Source organism: Pipistrellus kuhlii, unplaced genomic scaffold, assembly GCF_014108245.1.
Source record: "Pipistrellus kuhlii isolate mPipKuh1 unplaced genomic scaffold, mPipKuh1.p scaffold_m20_p_3, whole genome shotgun sequence".
Lineage (NCBI taxonomy): Eukaryota > Metazoa > Chordata > Mammalia > Chiroptera > Vespertilionidae > Pipistrellus > Pipistrellus kuhlii.
This window is the reverse complement of record NW_023425529.1, coordinates 87,027,060-87,045,301: the sequence shown is the minus strand read 5'-3', so window position 1 is coordinate 87,045,301 and position 18,242 is coordinate 87,027,060. Positions and strand designations below refer to the sequence as shown.

At 38.7% G+C, this 18,242-nt stretch overlaps 1 protein-coding gene across 3 annotated transcripts in view; it reads right to left on the bottom strand.

The window, feature by feature from the left end:
* Positions 1-18,242, bottom strand: part of LOC118728314 (protein POLR1D) — a 43,282-nt gene that overhangs the window by 14,098 nt on the left and 10,942 nt on the right. For 2 of the 3 annotated variants that reach the window (XM_036454713.2, XM_045588474.1), the window contains exon 2: positions 588-662. In XM_036454713.2, coding sequence (XP_036310606.1) covers positions 588-662 — 75 coding nt within the window. Of the gene's footprint in view, positions 1-587; positions 664-3,414; positions 3,459-18,242 lie in introns of all 3 variants that reach the window. The other variant, XM_036454714.2, reaches the window with a different exon arrangement.

Here is an 18,242-nt window from a genome sequence, read left to right as displayed (position 1 = left end):
CATTTATGAATAATAAGGAACATTATAAACTGATGAATAAAAAGACAGATACAGAAACAGTAAAGAAACAAACAGAGTGTCAAATTACAGCGGAGAGGGTAGGGAGATATAGGGGAGATAAGAGATCAACTGAAGGAGTTGTATACATGCATATAAGCATAACCAATGGACAAAAAACTCTGGGAAGGGAGGGCATGTATGCGAGGGGGGGGATTGGTAAGGTATGTATACATATAATACCTTAATTTAAAAAAATGAGGAAAAAAAACCAAAAACAATAAATGCTGATATAACATTAGTCTCACACAGGTGCCTGTAGTCACAGTAGTATAACTATGTATTTATCTCTCAGGGATTTGGGAACCAAAGGGATGATAAAACCATGACATTCTCCATATACATCCCTCTGCCCATTTCTTCAAGTTACTAGAGTTTCTCAGCTTCAGTCTTCAGTGGTATTCTTCTCTACCATTTGCCTTGAGTGATATCCTCTACATTTAGGGTTTAACAATCCTTCTATATGCTAAAGAAGGCTTTTTTCTTTAATATGTATTTTAAGTTTTAAGGAAGATTACTCCAGTACTTACCAACCCATAGGTCCCATTGTTTCTGCTCTTGTTTTTCCACGTTTTGCCTCCTTAAGCAGTTCTTCTATTGCTTTCCTGGTAGGAAAAAGGAAGAAATTTGACAGATAGTCAAATTCTAAAAATCAAGTTATTCTATGTATGTGATCATTGGAAAGGAACAGCTCTGAAATAAATCTTCAAAATTGGGGGAGAAATTTTTTAATAAATGGTTGATAATTTTGAATACAAAAATTAAAAAAAAACTTTTTATACAATGCAGAATAATACTAAAAACTAAAGATAAAATGACAAACTTTATCCATATTAAAAATGTTCAAATGCATTATTATTCTAAGAAATACAAACTAACCCAACAATGAGACTGTTTTTGTCATCTGTGAGGGAGTAAAGAAATAGATATTCTTATCTCTACTAATGGGGCCGAAAACTGATTTAAAATTTCTACAGGACAATTTGATAACATGATAGAATCATAAAAATAATACATACCTGCTGATCTAAAAATTCCACTTTATGCTATGAAATCTCTCTCTCTCTCTCTCTCTCTCTCTCTCTATATATATATATATATATATATATATATATATATATAAAGCCAGCGACCACAATGCCGTAATGACCAGAACCAGTCACTATGATGCCCACTGCTGGCCCAATGGAGGGGTGGGGCCTGCAGGCCAACCTCCCACAGCCCCTCCCCCCAGTCAGCCCCGCCCATGATCAGCCTCTTTCAGGTAACCAGGGCCAGCCGAGGCTTGTGCTGCCAGCAATGGCAGCAGCAGAGATATGATGGGGCATCACCTTCTCCTGATTGCCAGGTCACCTCCCACCCCTGAGGGCTCTCGGACTGTGAGAGTGGCAGGCCAGGGCTGAGGGACACCCCCAGTGCATGAATTTTCATGCCTGATAGTCCTACATAATAAAAAGCTAATATGCAAATAGACCGAATGGTGAAACAATCAAACAACCGGTTGCTATGACATGCGCTGACCACCAGGGGGTTCACGAGGAACATAGTAGGCATTGGCAGCAGGTGGCAGAGCGCAGAATATGGTGGGCATCAGCCCTGGTGGAATGGTGGAACAGGTGAGAGGGGGGCGCTGGCTGCTGTTACTTGGGCAAGCCTCTGGTGGTTACTGAAAATTCTCTGTTCCTACGTGCCATGGTCCTGCCTGGCACTTGCACTGCTGCCAGAGCCTGCCCTGCTCACACCTGCTGCTGGTGCCCGGCGCTGACCCCAATCACTCAGCATTGTCAGCGAGTGCAACCAGCAGCTGCTGACCCCAATTGCCCCTGAGAACTTCTCCACCTCCCCTTGCTCCTGAGGAGCAATAGTTAGCACGTGGGAGCAGTGGCAGCAGGAGCAAGGCTGCTGGCAGAGAGGGGACTGGGGACCACAGCAGGGCTGGGCGGGCACACGAGTATGGGCCAAGACTAACCCCTGTGCCCACTATAGCCTTGCAGTCCACAGTTCCTTTCAAGGTGCACAAATTCGTGCACTGGGCCCCTAGTTTATACTAATAAAAGGGTAATAATAATTAGACCAGAAGACATTCTGGGAGATCTTCCAGACATCCTTCTGGACAAAGCCATGATGGTGGAGCCAAGGCAGAGGCGGTTAGGGGTGGTCAGGCCTTCAGGGGGGGAAGTTGGGGACAATCAGGCTGGCATGGGGAGCAGTTGGGGACAAGCAGGCCGACAGAGGGAGGAAGTTAGAGGTGAGCAGGTCAATGGGGAGGGCATTTGGGGGCAATTAGGCTTTCAGGGGGGCAGTTGGAGCAAGCAGGCTGGCAGGGGGGGGGGCAATTGGGGGTGATCAGGCCAGCAAGGAGAAGTAGTTGGGGCAAGAAGACTAGCAGGCAGAGTGGACAGGGGTGATCTGGCAGGCAGGTAAGAGGTTAGGAGTCAGTGGTCCTGGATTGTGAGTCAGACATCCCCTGAGGGGTCCCAGATTTGAGAGGGTGCAGGCCCAGCTGAGGGAAACCAATCTCCCACCCCCCTGTATGAATTTCGTGCACCAGGCCACTAGTTAAAAAATAATTAGGGAAAAACTTGTTTGGACAGTTCCCCAATATGAATAAACTATGTATCCATTATAAATAAACTAGAATGCATTTTCCCATAAAAACTTTGTTAAAATATTTGGTTAGCTTTCTGGACCAGCCAGTTTGTGTGATAATACAGCTGAAATGCTCTATGTCTGCAGGAAACAATAATCAGTCAGGAATTTTGTAGGGACCCTGAAGGTATATTCTATGCACTATCTAAAGCTATGAAGTTTGACACAGATTCTTCGGTAGTTTTGATTTATTTAAAACTATCTCCAACACTGTTATTAACTTTATTTGCTGCAATAAAGGGAACTTTCTGATTTACAACTACAATCAAAGGGAAAAGAAGGTATATGCATCAGAAAAACTGCCTGAGGTGAAATGAAGTCACCTGTGTTGAAAGATGATAAAAGGTGGGGCTCAGCCTGGTTGGGGATGGCATCCAGACATCCCTTCTTTTCAGAGGTAAAGCCCAAAATAATTGTGGGAAGCAGTATTCCATACATATGGTTGGGGTTGACCCAAATTACGGATTTATAATTGATTTGACTAACTTGCCCAAGGTACTATTGTAATGGGTAGAGTAGAGGAGAAACGAAAGGACCCACGTGTTTATGGCTACAAATCTCCTCGTCTATTATACTTCCTATCTCTTCCACAACATTTGTGCAGCAAGTTACAAAGAAGACATTTCTCTTTATTATTAAAAGAGGCAAAAATAAAATATGTGTGTGTGTGTGTGTGTGGGGGGAACCCAAAAGTTTTAATAGAGTTACATTGCTTCCACACTCATTTGAGGAGAGCTGGGTGAATGGTGATCCTGAAGGGCAGAATAAATGAAGGACTGCTCACTGCTTTGTCCTATGAAGGTTGAGCATTCAACTACCTCTCAACCCAAATTCTCCTGTATAAGCTTCTTCTGCAAGGCTTATTTTCCAAGAAGGAAAACAATACCAAGCAGTCATGTAGTCATTTCTTGAAATAACATCACCTTCAAAATTAAGGAGGAAAAACAGAAAGTCAGCCAGTTTTCCTTTCTACTGTAGCCTGGAACATTCACTAATGAATTCCTGAGTAAGGAGATAGCAAGTCCATTTTCTACTGTACATTTTCAGAGGCTAAATGCTTAAATTAGCAAAGATTATGAAACATCAACATCATGCAACAAAGTGGTTTTTAATGAGATAATAACAGAGTATAATCTAAAATGAAAATATAGGAAAAGAAAACAATGTATAAGAATGTATAAGAACAAAGTACAAAGAGAATATGAACAATTAAAACAAATTTAATTTTAGGTACAATAATTTCTATATTTTATCCTTTAAGCATATTAAAGTTTTCTTTGTAAAACAAACTTATTTTATTAGAATATAAACTTCAATACAAACAAGAAATTCAAGAAAGCTAGATCATTAAGCAGACAGTAAGTATTCTGGGCACAGGAACAAACTACAATCAGTTTTTAATGATCCATCCTAGCTCAGCTTCCTTAGGCCTGCCTATTTGTTCCATTAGCCAACTGGTACATGCTTAAGGAATGTAAACAAATCATAACAGCAGCTTAAATAAATCCCAAACAGGAATGCAAATCCAGTGCAAAATAATCTAAAAAATCCAAAGTCTAACAAATTACTTTTGAGTTATCTGGGTCCGTGTTTCTTTTCATTCACACAAATCAACTGAGAGTTAACAAGTAGTATATTGGGATATAGAAAGGATAACAAGAAATTTAAGGCAACTGAATTGACACACCAGAAATTGAAAGGCAAATGTAATAATGAACAAAAGAGAGACTTTTAAAGAAATAAAATCAGAAAAGCTAAATATCAAGTAATTGTTCAAAACACAGAGACAGACACTTAGATGGACCTACATACTTTCTTGAGAATGAAAGAAAGTGTTATGAACTGAATGTTTGTATCACTCACAACATTTATATGCTGGAATCCTAACACCACCTGGACACTGGGACCTGCTGCTCCAAACCAGCATGCTTGACCCAATGCCTCTGGATAACTGGCCCCACTGCCTTGACATAGTATGCCCAGCCCTGTCATGGTGACCCCACACTACCTATAGATGGACCTGACATTGTGGCCCACTGTGTCTTACCCAGTGCCCCTGGGCAAATGGCGCTGCTGCTGCCTAATACTCCTTGGTAAACATAAATTGACACCCCCCCCCCCCCCCCCCCGCCACCCCCCCGCTCCCCCAGAAGCACAGACCTGCCAGACAGGACATGCCTAACCTGGTGCCACCAGAAGACTGGACACACCGCTGTCTGTAACCTGGTGGGACAGTTACCTCTGAACACACAAGAACTACCACTGTGAATGCACCCTCCTCACCTGGCTCCCCAGACTAATAGACTGCTAACATGAGAAGAAAAAGAAACAACTGTCAATGGAAAAAAAAGGAGGAATCACCAGGAAAAAACACACATATTAAATGTAATGGAGGCAAGTAATTTGTCAGATAAAGAATTCAAAGAAATGGTTATAAGGATGCTCAAACGTCTGAGTGAGAATTACAAGTAATGAAAATTATAAGAAGCTGAATAAAAACAAACAAACAACCACATGAATAAGAATCAAGAGGAAATGAAGAATGACATAGCTTTAATAATAACCACCCTAGAAGAATTCAAGAGTAGACCAGAGGAGGCTGTGGACCAAACCAGCAAGTTATAAGACAAGATAGAAAAATGCACACAATCATAGCAGCAACTGGGGAAAAAAAATTAAAAAGCAGGAGGAGAGTTTAAGGGAACTTTGGGACAACATGAAATGAAACAACATCTACATAATAAAGGTGCCAGAAGGAGAAGAAGCTGAGCAAGGACTAGAAAACCAGTTTGAATAATGACAGAAAATTTTCCTGACTTGTTGAAGAAAAAAGTCTTACAAGTCCAGGAAGCACAGAGTCTCAATCAAGGTAAACGAAAATACGATCCACACGAAGACACATCATAATTAAAATGACAAACGTTAAAGACAAAGAAAGAACCTTAAAGGCTGCAAGAAAGAGACAGAAAGTTACCTACAAGGGAACTCCCATTAGACTATCAGCTGAGTTCTCAATAGAAACGTATCAGACCAGAAGGGAGAGGCATGAAGTCTATAAAGTAATGAATACCAAGGAACTGAATCTAACACTACTCTATCCAGCAAGGCTATCATTCAAAATAGAAGGTGACAGTATGAGTTTCACAGACAAAAAAGGGTAAAGGAGTTTATTACCACCAAACCAGCAATGCAAGAAATGCTAAAGGGACTGTTGTAAGAAAAAGAAATAGAAGGAGAGGGAGAAATGCAAGGATAAAGAATAAACATGGCAACAAACAAGTACCTATCAATAATAACCTTAAATGCAAATGGATTAAATGCTCCAATAAAAAGATATGAATGGATAAGAAAACATGACCCATATATACATGCTATCTACAAGAGACCCACCTCAGAACAAAAGACTTACGCAGAATGAAAGTGAAGGGATGAAAATTTATTTTTCCATGCAAATGGAAATTTTAAAAAGTTGGAGTAGCAATACTAGTATCTGACAAAATAGACTTCAAAATTAACAAGAGAAAATAAAAGTCATTGCAAAATAATAATAGGATCAACACATGGGAATATAACCCTAGTAAACATACACACACCCAATATAGGAGAATCCAAATACATAAAAAAAACTTCTGGAGGACTTAAAGGAAAAAATCAATAGCAATACCATCATAGTAGGGTACTGTACCACACCACTGACATCACTCAGAATTCAATGGCATTCTCATACACCAATAATGAACTCTCAGAAAGAGAAATTAAAAAAAAATAATAAAAAAATCTTATTTACAATTGCAACAACAACAAAATAAGATACTTAGGAATAAACTTAACGAAGAAGGCAAAAGACCTATATTCGGAAAACAATAGAACTCTGAAAAAAAGAGATAGAAAGGGATATAAACAACTGGAAAAATAAACCATGTTCATGGATTGTTATAATTAAAATCATTAAAAATGTCCATACTACCCAAAGATGTTTCCTGCTCTACAGCCATTAGTGATCTCCCTGTATACTCCACATCAATAGATGTAACCAATAGAGAAACCAAGATGGCAGCATAGGTAAACACCTAAACTGATGGCTCGCACAACAATTTCAAAACCACAACTAAAAGACAAAACAAACATCATCCAGAACCACAGGAAGGCTGGCTGAGTGAAAATTCTAAAACCAGAAGGAAAGAGAAAAGCACACTGAGACTCAGAGGAGCTGCAGAAGGCAGAGGTACAGAGACACGTGCCCGGAAAGGACTGCTTTCTCTCAGAGGTGCTTGCAGTGATTACCATGGGACACTGAGATGCAGGGCATGGTTGACGGGAAGCCAATGCTGTCTGCTCCAACCTGAGATTCTGCTCCATCCAAGCTAAGCACAAGTACTTGCAAGTCTTGTCTCATAAGAATATCTCCAGCACAGAAGTTCTCCCAGCATAAACACAGCTGATCCTCACAGAGAATTGGCCTGGAGGTCAATTCCTTTTAGAGATACCAACAACAATCAAGGCTTAACTACAACAAGACTGTTCACACAGCCCACAAAGGGGTGCACCAAGATGTCTACCTCAGGTAACTGGAGAGGCTGAGCCACTGGGCCCTATAGGACATCTAGCACACAAAGCCACTCTAACAACTCAGGAAAGCAGCCAAATGTGGAGACAAAGAATAGGTCACATATGAAAGAAATGGAGGAAAGCAAACGACTGGATATAGAGTTCAAAACCACAGTTAAAAGAATTTCCTAGAAAAGGCAGATAAATTTAGTGAGACCCTTGAGAATATGAAAAGGACCAACTAGAAATTAAACATATACTGACTGAAATAAAATATAATATACAGAGATCCAATAGCAGACAAGAGGATCGCAAGAATCAAATCAAAGATTTGAAGTACAAAGAAGTAAAAAACACAACTGGAAAAGTAAAAAGAAAAAGAATCCAAAAATATGAAGATAGTGTAAAGAGCCTCTGGGACAACTTCAAGCATACCAACATCGGAATTATGGGGGTGCCAGAAGAAGAGAGAGAGCAGGATACTGAAATCCTATTTGAAGAAATAATGACTGAAAACTTCCCCCATCTGGTGAAAGAAATAGACTTAGAAGTCCAGGAAGCACACAGAACCCGAAATAAAAGAAATCCAAAGAGGACCACACCAAGGCACATCATAATTAAAATGCCAAGAGCAAAAGACAAAGAGAATATTAAAAGCAGCAAGAGAAAAACAGTTACCTACAAGGGAGCACCCATGCGATTGTCAGCTGATTTCTCAACAGAAACTACGCAGGCAGATGGGGGTAGCAAGAAATATTCAAAGTGATGAATAGAAAGAACCTACATCCAAGATTACTCTACCCAGCAAAGCTATCATTTAGAATTTGAAGGCAGATAAAGAGCTTCACAGATAAGAAAAAGCTAAACGAGTTCATCACCACCAAACCAATATTATATGAAATGCTGAAAGGTATTCTTTAAGAAGAGGAAGAAGAAAAATAAAGATAACAATTATGAACAGCAAATACATATCTATCAACAAGTGAATCTAAAAATCAAGTGAATTAAAAATCTATTGAACAGAATAAACTGGTGTGTATAATAGAATCGGGGGCATAGAAAGGGAGTGGACTGACAATTCTTTGGGGGAAATGGGTATGGGAGGTGCAGGAAGAGACTGGAAAAAATGGTATACTTATGGATGAGGACAGTGGGGGGGTGGTAAGGGCAGAAGGTGGGATGGGAACCAGGTGGAGGGGAGCTATGGGAGGAAAAAAGAGGAACAATGGCAATAATCTGAACAACAAAGATTTATTAAATAGCCCTGACTGGTTTGGCTCAGTAGACAGAGAGGCAGCCTATGAACTGAAGGGTCCCAGGTTCAATTCTAGTCCAAGGCATGTACCTTGGTTGCAGGCACATCTCCAGTAGGGGGTGTGCACGAGGCAGCTGATCGATGTTTCTCTCTCATCGATGTTTCTATCTCTCTATCTCTCTCCTTCTTCTCTGTAAAAAATCAATAAAATATTTTCAAAAAAGATTTATTAAATAAAAAGAAATGGCACCCCCATAATTCCCTTCTTTCAGGCCCACTAATACGCAAATGAAGTCCCACACAACATAGTTCTAAGTATTTAAAAGTTATAAAATAAACTAAAAAAAAATTATACTCCTTCCTAACTCCTACCATGTCATATATACAACAAAAATAAAAATAAGTGTAAAGCTATGATTTTAAAAAATGATTAAAAGTCAGCGAAGTATCTAAGATGTCAGAATTAACTAATTGCACACATTAGTTATTCTGTTAATGAGTTGGTAATAATTGGATAAATAAAGAGAAATAAAGACACATAATTCAGACTGGACTGGTAACTGCCAGAGGGCAAGAGGGTTAGGGGACTGGGTGAAAATGTGAAGGGATTAAGAAGTACAGATTGATATTCACAGAATAGTTTCAGGGATGTGAAGTACAGCATAGGGAATCCTATACTAGTTAGGTACTAATTAATAATAGCCAATTTTGTAATCAAAGAAAACATGATTATTTCAAGAGAAATATCAAAAGTGCTTTATTCAAAGTAATGCCCATAGCTAGCTACATATTTTCCCATCTTTCAGGTAATTTGTGGATACATTCCCAATAGAACTTTCCTTGTTTTGAGGTAAACCATTCAGAGACCCAATTTTCCACTTTTTATATATTTTGAAGTGCTGCTCATAAAGTACGTGTGCTATCGATCAAAACAAGTGGTAATGTGAAGGAGCAAAATCTGATGAGAACAGCGGGTGGGTTAATACTTTCCAGGAAAGATCTTTTAACATGTCTTTAACTGATTTTGAAGTGTGTGATGGTGGTTATCATGAAGCAAAATTACTTTACGGTGTCTTCTGGCACATTCTGGTAGATTCATGATCAAAGCATGGTTCCGTTTGATTGATTGTTTTCTGTAGTGATTAGTATTAACAGTTTCACCTGGTTTTAGAAGCTCATAACACACACCTTCCTGATCCCACCAAACGCAGAGCATTGACTTCTTTCTGAAGCGATTTGGCCTTGCAGTCCATGTTGGTAGTTGACCGGGATCAACCCATGGTTTTGTGCATTTGGGATTCTCAAAATAAATCCACTTTTCATCACCAGTCACAATTTGATGCAAAAAAGACTTTCTTTTGTGTCATTGAAGCAACATTTTACTGATGACTTTTCTGTTTTCTATTTGTTTTTCCTTCAGTTGATGCGATACCCATTTTCATTCCTTTAAATCTTTCCCATTGCTTGTAAACAATTGGAAATTTTTTTGCTGAGCAACATTTAATCTTTCTTCAAGTAGTTCTAGAGCTTGACATGCATCTTCATCCAATAATGCTTGTAATTGTTGTTCTTAAAACTTTTTCGGTTGACCTGGACATTCTTTGTCTTTCACATCGAAATCATCACTTTTAAAGCATTTAAACCAGTGTTCACAAGTATCTTGAGATAGAGCATGTTCACAATAAGCTTCCCAGACTATTCAGCACCACTTTTCTTCAAAATTATGAATTAAAACTTCCCACACATGCTCTATTTTTGGTACGAAATTGGACACTTTTAAGTATAAAAATATCTATAATGTTAACACCTTCAGAAAACTTGACATATGAAGTTCTGAAGCTTGTTGCCAATACAACAAAACAGAATACATATAAAATCACATATATATCAACATATGTGTAACTCCAACTATTGAAAAAAATCCACATTAACTGGTACACCTAGTATAATAAAAGCCTAATATACAAATTGTCCCCTTGACTGGGAGTTCGGATGCTCACTATGACATACTCTGACCACCAGGGGGCGGCGCAGAACATGGCGGGCTTCAGCAACACGGCGCTGGCAGTGGGCGGCAGAGGAGGTGCTGCTGGCCCTGATGGGCCCTGATGAGAGTGAGACCAAGGCAGGATGGTGGAGCAGATGAGCGGGTGGCACCAGGCCAAGGCGTGTGTGAATGGGGCCCGACTGCCCCATCAAATGCTCTGCAAATGGCGACCAGCAGTGGTGGTGGAGGGTGGGGCTGCCACCCAACTCCCAGGTGCTGAGGGAGCAGGGTGGGGGTCCGATTACCCCACTGATTGTCCCACAGACGGCCACCAGCAGTGGTGGTGGGGCTGCCGCCTGGCTCCCAGGTGCTAAGGGAGCCAGACGGGAACCCAATGGCCCAGATGGCGGTAGGGAGCAGGGCCGCCACCTGTGTCCAGGCGCTGAGGGAGCCGGGCAAGGGCCCAAAGACTCAGGCAAACGAGGGCGTACAGGGGGCCGGTGGTTCTGGTGCTGCCTAGGGCCCAGAGGTCAGCTAGGAGCTGCCCTTCCATGTCAGATGCTTTTGCTTCGATTGCCAGCCAGGCCTAGGGACCATACCCATGCACGAATTTTGTGCACCAGGCCTCTGGAATAGTTAACAATATTGCAATAGCGCCAAAACCTGGCTCAGTGGATAGAGCGTCGGCCTGCGGACTGAAGGGTCCCAGGTTCGATTAAGGTCAAGGGCATGTACCGTAGTTGCGGGCACATCCACAGTAAGGGATGTGCAAGAGGCAGCTGATCAATGATTCTCTCTCACTGATGTTTCTAACTCTCTATCCCTCTCTCTTTCTCTCTGTAAAAAAATCAATAAAAGTATATTTAAAAAATAATAATATTGCGATAGCTATGTATGGTATCAGGTGGGTACTGGAAATATCAAGGGGGAATACTTTGCAAAGTACTATATGTGATTATCTAACCACTGTGCTGCATACCTGAAACCAATACAAAATAATACAAAATAATACTGAAAGTAGCCCCAGCCGTTTTGGTTAAGTGGAGAGAGCATCGGCTTGTGAAACCCGTGTTCAATTCCAGTTAAGGGCACATACCTCAATTGCAGGCTCCTCCCCAGCCTAGGCCCTGATCAGGCAGGGCTCATGCAGTAAGCAACCAATCGATGTGTTTCTCTAACATCAATATTTCTTTATTTCCTATCTCTTCTACTCTCTCTAAAAATCAATGGAAAAATATTCTCAGGTGAGAATTTAAAAAAATACTGAAAATAAAATAAATAAAAAATTAATTAAAACTGATTTTTAAAAGCCACAAATCATATTATATATTACACAAAATGCATTTCTTACCTTGATTTTCAGCAAAATCACTTATTGTTATAATCAAGATTTTTACATAAATTATGTTCTACGCACTGTAATAATCTAAAGTATTAAAAAAGAAAATGTAACTATATTCAATGCAAATAAATTAAATATATTTGTCAAAATGTAATTACCTAAAATGTAAAAAATTGATAATCTAAATTTTATGTTTTAAAATTTCCCTGCAAAAGAATATGATTAATAAATCAGTAGAAAACTTCATTTAGGTTCTATATAAACATACATATATAAGTAGTATGAGTAACACTGCAAATGTTAGCCTCCAAATATAACTAACTATTTCTAATACTGTACCAAGTCATGAGCACCTCCATAACCATGAACTGAAATCCTAAGCAAGAAAACAGAAGTTTAGCATTACTGGGAAATAATATTTTCTTATGGTACAACCTACTGCATTCATGCCGAAATGGTTTTGACAAGTTAATGTGTCTTTCCTCTTCTAAACACTTTTCTGTATTCTGTATTCTAAAGTCAACAGTGGTACAACACACTTATCTCCACATATGCAAGCTTCCTTTCATTTAAGGATGCAAGTCAAAATATGAGGAGGTTGTTTCCTGGGTTATAAATTGTACTAAGCACTGGATCCCCAGTGACAGAGAAATTGTGTTTGTATATATAGGGTCTGCCTTTCTTGTCCAGGTTAAAGGAAATTCTCCTTTGAATATCAATATAGTAAGCACCAAGGATAATGACAATAGTGCCTACGTACCACAGATTTTACACTTAATCCTCACAACTCCTCTATGTAACTATTATTTCACAGATAAAGAGATAAGAAAATAAGGGTCCCAGAAACTTACTAAGGCAACAAAGCCTTAAAGTGATGGGGTTGTGGTATGAACCCAGGCAGTTGACTATAGGGCCCAGGATCTTAGCAAATCCTTATACTACAGCTATGTTAAAAGTCATGACCTCAACCCTTACAAACTCCAGGCTAGTGAGAGAGAAAGCAAGTAAAGGAATGACAGCAGTATTTTACTGTATTTATTTGTATTTATGACAAGAATTGCTACAGTGAAGATAACACTCTAGTCCCTTCACCTAGACTTTGACATTCTGGAATGTCCAACACTATCCTTTTCTAGGTGACCTCTGAGGATGGGCTATTCTTACAGAGATGACTTCTTCAGTTAAAACTTAATATGTGGGCTGATTCTTATTAGTTTGGCTCTTAGAGAAAAACCTTATTCCTCAGTTCATAAGATACCTCATGTAGAAAAGATGTAATAAAAGAAAAAATGACCTCATATTCAAAGTAGTAATTTTACACAAATATTTATTCTTAAATCCTGATTAAGGAGCTAGTCAGAAGTACAGTGATTCATTTTGGTTAATATTATAAGACATTAAATGTGCCATGGTAAATTTATAAAGGTAATGGAGAAAAACATCTCTTACTAAAAAACTCTGTGGTGGTGAAATAGGGATGGTAGAGAATTAACTTAGAAATAGTAAACTCTGAATAGAAAAGCACATAAATTACACCAATATCAGCAACAGTATATTTGTTTAATAGGTCAATTAGTAAGTTTAAATATATATATACATATACATATATATATATATATATATCCTACTGAAATATAAATAAACCCAAAGAACATAAAGTCAAAATAATTATTGAGCTCTTTTACTAAATGAAAGCATTTTATGATGTCCTTAAAAGAACAGATACTCTGAAGAACAAAATTAGTGAAAGGAAACTGCAAAAAAAAAGGGGGGGGGGGAATAAAATATAGGAAGATGGGTGTGAAAATATGTCAGAAATGTAAAATAAAATTCCAACTCTCACCAAACAACAATGCAAAAAGGAAAAACACACAATAATTGCACTAAAGAAATATTAGACTATAAAGCCTCTAAAGTTTGCTTCTATGGCTTTCTTTAGTGGGGGTTGAAGTTTGTCCTTTGATAAACACACCACTTACCAGAAAACACCACCTCATCAAACCATGGTCTGTAAACAACTCTCTTGATCCTAAAAGAGCTTTATTTCATATAAATGATCTGCAGTTCTCTGCAGACTGTCCAAAACAATGCTTCAGAGTTTTTGGATCTCGGCCCCAAGAATGGCCTATTCAGCAGAAAGTTTGGTCGACCCGCTGAAGCTATTTCCTTCAGTTGTGTCAAGACTGCAGTAATTAGCTAAAAGATAAGCTTTTCATACCTTGCAGATCTGATCTAATTCATCAAATGATTATAAACTATACTTAGTACCAAGAACCAAGAAATTGAAAACATGTAGAAAGTTCCAGAATGTGTAGGACTTCCTAATTCAAGCTCTTTAAAAATTCTTTTCATTTTAGCCCTGGCTGGTGTGGCTCAGTTGGTTGAGTATCGTTCCATGTACGGCAAAAGCAATGGTTCAAGTCCTAGTTGAGGCACATGCCTGGGTTGCGAGTTTGTTCCCAGGTTGGATTCATACTAGAGGCAACCAATCGATGTTTCTCTCTCACTTAGTTATTACTCTCAATCCATCTCCCTTCCTCTCTTTCTAAAATCAATAACAACTTATATTTTCATTTAAAAACACATAGGGAAAATAGTCTCTTGAAGGTGCTACTTCAAGATAAGTAATTTATCTGTCATCAACTGAATTAAGCAATTTTTATCCCATGAAGAAAACATATTGATACTTCGGTCTGGCTTCAGGAGGTAAGAGATGATGGGGAGCCAGTGAAATAGAGGATGCAGCCCACTTGGAGCAGGGTGCAGCCCTCCTGCCTGTGGACTTCTCTGGATCACCAGGCATTTTCTGTCTTTCACACTTTAGATATCAAAGAGTACTTTGGCAGAGAGAGTTTCTGGACAAATAGTAAATCCACACACAGAGTTTCCTACATCAATAGTTAAGTATAAGAATCTACTATAAAAAATAACTTATTGAACCCAATCAGTAAATTCTTGACTCTTCACAGACATTCCAGTGTCAAGTTTCAGGTACTAATTTGATAACAAGGTATTTAAGTAGCACAAGGCAATGTCAATGCTATTTTACAATTTAAAAAATCTTACTTAACAGACATGCAAGTGTTTTGAAAATTAAAACACCACAACTCTATTTCTATAATGCAGTAGTTAATGGAATTAAGCAGTTAAATATAAAAGCAAAAGTAACCTTGGGAGTAGTGTTGCTTTGGGGAAAATGTTATATAAAAGTTCAAAGTCAGCCAAAACTACATAATTGTGGAAATAAGGTTTTTCATTCTTTTTTTTTTTTAAATATATTTTATTGATTTTTTTAGAGAGAGGAAGGGAGAGGAATAGAGAGCTAGAAACATCGATGAGAGAGAAACATCAACCAGCTGCCTCCTGCACACCCCCTATTGGGGATGTGCCCGTAACCAATGTACATGCCCTTGATCGGAATCGAACCTGGAACCTTTCAGTCCGCAGACTGACGCTCTATCCACTGAGCCAAGCCGGTTTCGGCAGGTTTTTCATTCTTTTGTAAAGACCCCAACGATGTTTCCTGTTAACGGGAAGAAGTCATAGCTCTGGTGTAGTGCGAACATATTCTTACAGATGCTAAATACAGCAGATCACTAGAAAGTCTGCAGAGTTGGGAAGAAACGAGCACAATGGACTAACCACTACAGGAGAAAAACTCAAAGCATGGGAAATTCCTTTACTGATTAATCCAACCATTAAGTGTGTATCACCCCATACAAACAATCTATTAACTGACAAGAAAAAGAAAAGAAACAACAGAGAGTAATACAACTCGGGATTTGGGCATCAGAAACCAGATGTAATACAGCCAAGAACCAGCAAACTCTACCCTGTTGGTGTGTCTCAGTGGTTGAGCACCAATCCATGAACCGAAAAATTACAGTTCGATTCCCAGTCAAGGATTCCCAATAGGAGGCATGCAGGAGGCAGCTGATCAATGATTCTCTTTCATCATTGATATTTCTATTCTTCTCCCTTCTTCTCTCTGAAATCAATAAAAAAATCATACTTAAAAGAACCACCAAACTCTAAAGTAAACTTTACTATTCAGACTTCTTTATTTTTTTAAAGAGAAACATCGACTTATTGTTCCACTGATTTGCCCATTCATAGGCTGCTTCTTGTGTGTGCCCTGACCAGGGATCAAACCCGCCACCTTGGAGTATCAGGAAGATGCTCTAACCAACTGTGCTACTATTCAGACTTATAAATTACTTACATGCAATGATACAACTAAGAAGGAAAATATGAAAACATGTTCTAGAGCAAACGTTTCAAGATCCATTTTACAACATATCAAAAAACTTAAACACTATCTTCTGTACCTGTATTATTGCTATATGTTAAGGTGCTGCCTACTTTAGAAACATCTTGTTTACCACTGACATACAACCCATGCTTGCTGTTGCAGCTGGCTTGGCTGGAGCAATGCTAATGAAGAATTTAGACTGTTAAAAATGGAACAGGTACCTAATTGAGAATTCAGGGGAAATTCTAAGGAATAGTTCATGCTGATTACCCAAACAACATAATTGGGCCTGCTCCCAAGATCTTATACTTATAAAAAGGGCACTACGTTGATAAATGTTCAGGACCATACTTTCACAATTGATTTAAAATAGCAAATCCCTAATTCACAATTCTCCCCCAGCATTTGCTTGATAGAAACTGGGCCATATACTAAACATCTATATTAATTCATACAGGTCCAAGTATATACAAAACTTTTTACTTTAACATGCAAGAAGCCAAAATAAAGTGATTAACAGCATAATATTATGATATCACTGAACCTCAGAAGAACCCTTGAAATCATTGTCCCCCTTTTATTTGTTAGGCAATTAATATGTAGGGAGGCTGATTTGTCCACCAGGTCAATTAATAAGCGGTAAACCTGATTCTAACTTCTGACTCCCTATTCTAGTCTATCAATGAAGGTATTTTCCACATTTTGAGGATGATCAAGTGTAGCTTTGGTACAAGACAGCTTAAACAGTGAAAATGAATGTATTTAAAAATAATGCCAATGGAGTTTACCATTATGAAAAATGATAATTTTTATGAACCAAGTATTAGTGAACCCATATCTGGATTCTTAACCAAATATTCTCATTGACCCTTTTCATGGTTAAGATGTACAAAAAACAGCCCCATTTCCAGCATGTTTCAACCTGAATTTAGACGTAAATAAAGATTATAGGTCAACTGTTTAGTTTCTCAAACTGAACATCTGGCCAAGCTTTAGTATCTTCATATGTACCTGAGATAGCAAAGGCAACATCGTGGACATTAAAAGCTGAGCCTAAGGAGTCAGGCATTCCTGGGTTTGTATTTACTTATAAGCTGTATAAGCTGAAGCTGGTTACTTCTGCAAACCTGTTTCCATTTCTATAAATGCAAAAACCAGTCTACCTTGAAACAGGATTAAACTGGTTTTTCCCAATTGGGTCGGTGAATCAGTCTTCTTCACAGTCACAGCTACATGTCTGTTAAGCTGTCTGCTTTTGGCTAAGAATAAGCCCAACTGGCTTCCTCATGCCCTAGCTTGTTCAGCATAATGTCTTAGATGGGGACCAACTTACTAGAACAAGAAAATAGAAAGGGAACTTTAGCTTGCTTGCTACAAGTCTGGACAGTAGACAGTGACATACCTGCAGGCGGACACTTCTAAAGACAGGCATTTTTCAGCAGAATAGTTTCTAATCATAAGGCTCTAGAATCCCCAATATTTCCCATCTACTTAAGGGCAAATTGTAATCTTTGTCATGTAAACAAATAAACAGGAAGAAAAAAAAAACAAACCTCTCTAGAAATCAAGTCCTGAAAGCTTAGATTACAAGGTCTGATGCAGAACATAATCCAACTCGTTTACTGTGATAAAGAACATAATTATAAGCTTTATTCTTCAACTTCAGGGAAAGAGATGATAATTGATGCTTATATCCCCAAATTTATATTAATCACTTTTGAATAAAATCTCTGTGAAGTATTCCAAGCACCATAATTTAAGTTTAAGTATGCAGGACAGAGAAGGCAAGCAAAACAAGGTCTGAAATAACTTTAGATAGGGAATCTCAATGATGTATGATCCTTAACTTGAAATCTGAGTTCAAATTTAAATTCATTCTGAGATCCCCATAATTTACCAAACATGGCAGTGAGAAATTAAGAGCTGTAATTGTAAAGCTCAGGAGGATCCAATATAACTGGATCAATTAATTGGCGAGATAATGGTCTTTTGTTAGTTAATGGTTTAGGAAAGCCCCTTGGAAACCTAACTATGGGGACTGGTTGCCAGGGAACCAACAAGGTGATTTGGAGGATTGGAACATTCAGTCCCATCCCTTAACTTGCAGGTGGGGGAAAGGGGCTGGGGATCGAGTTCATTCACCAATGGCCAA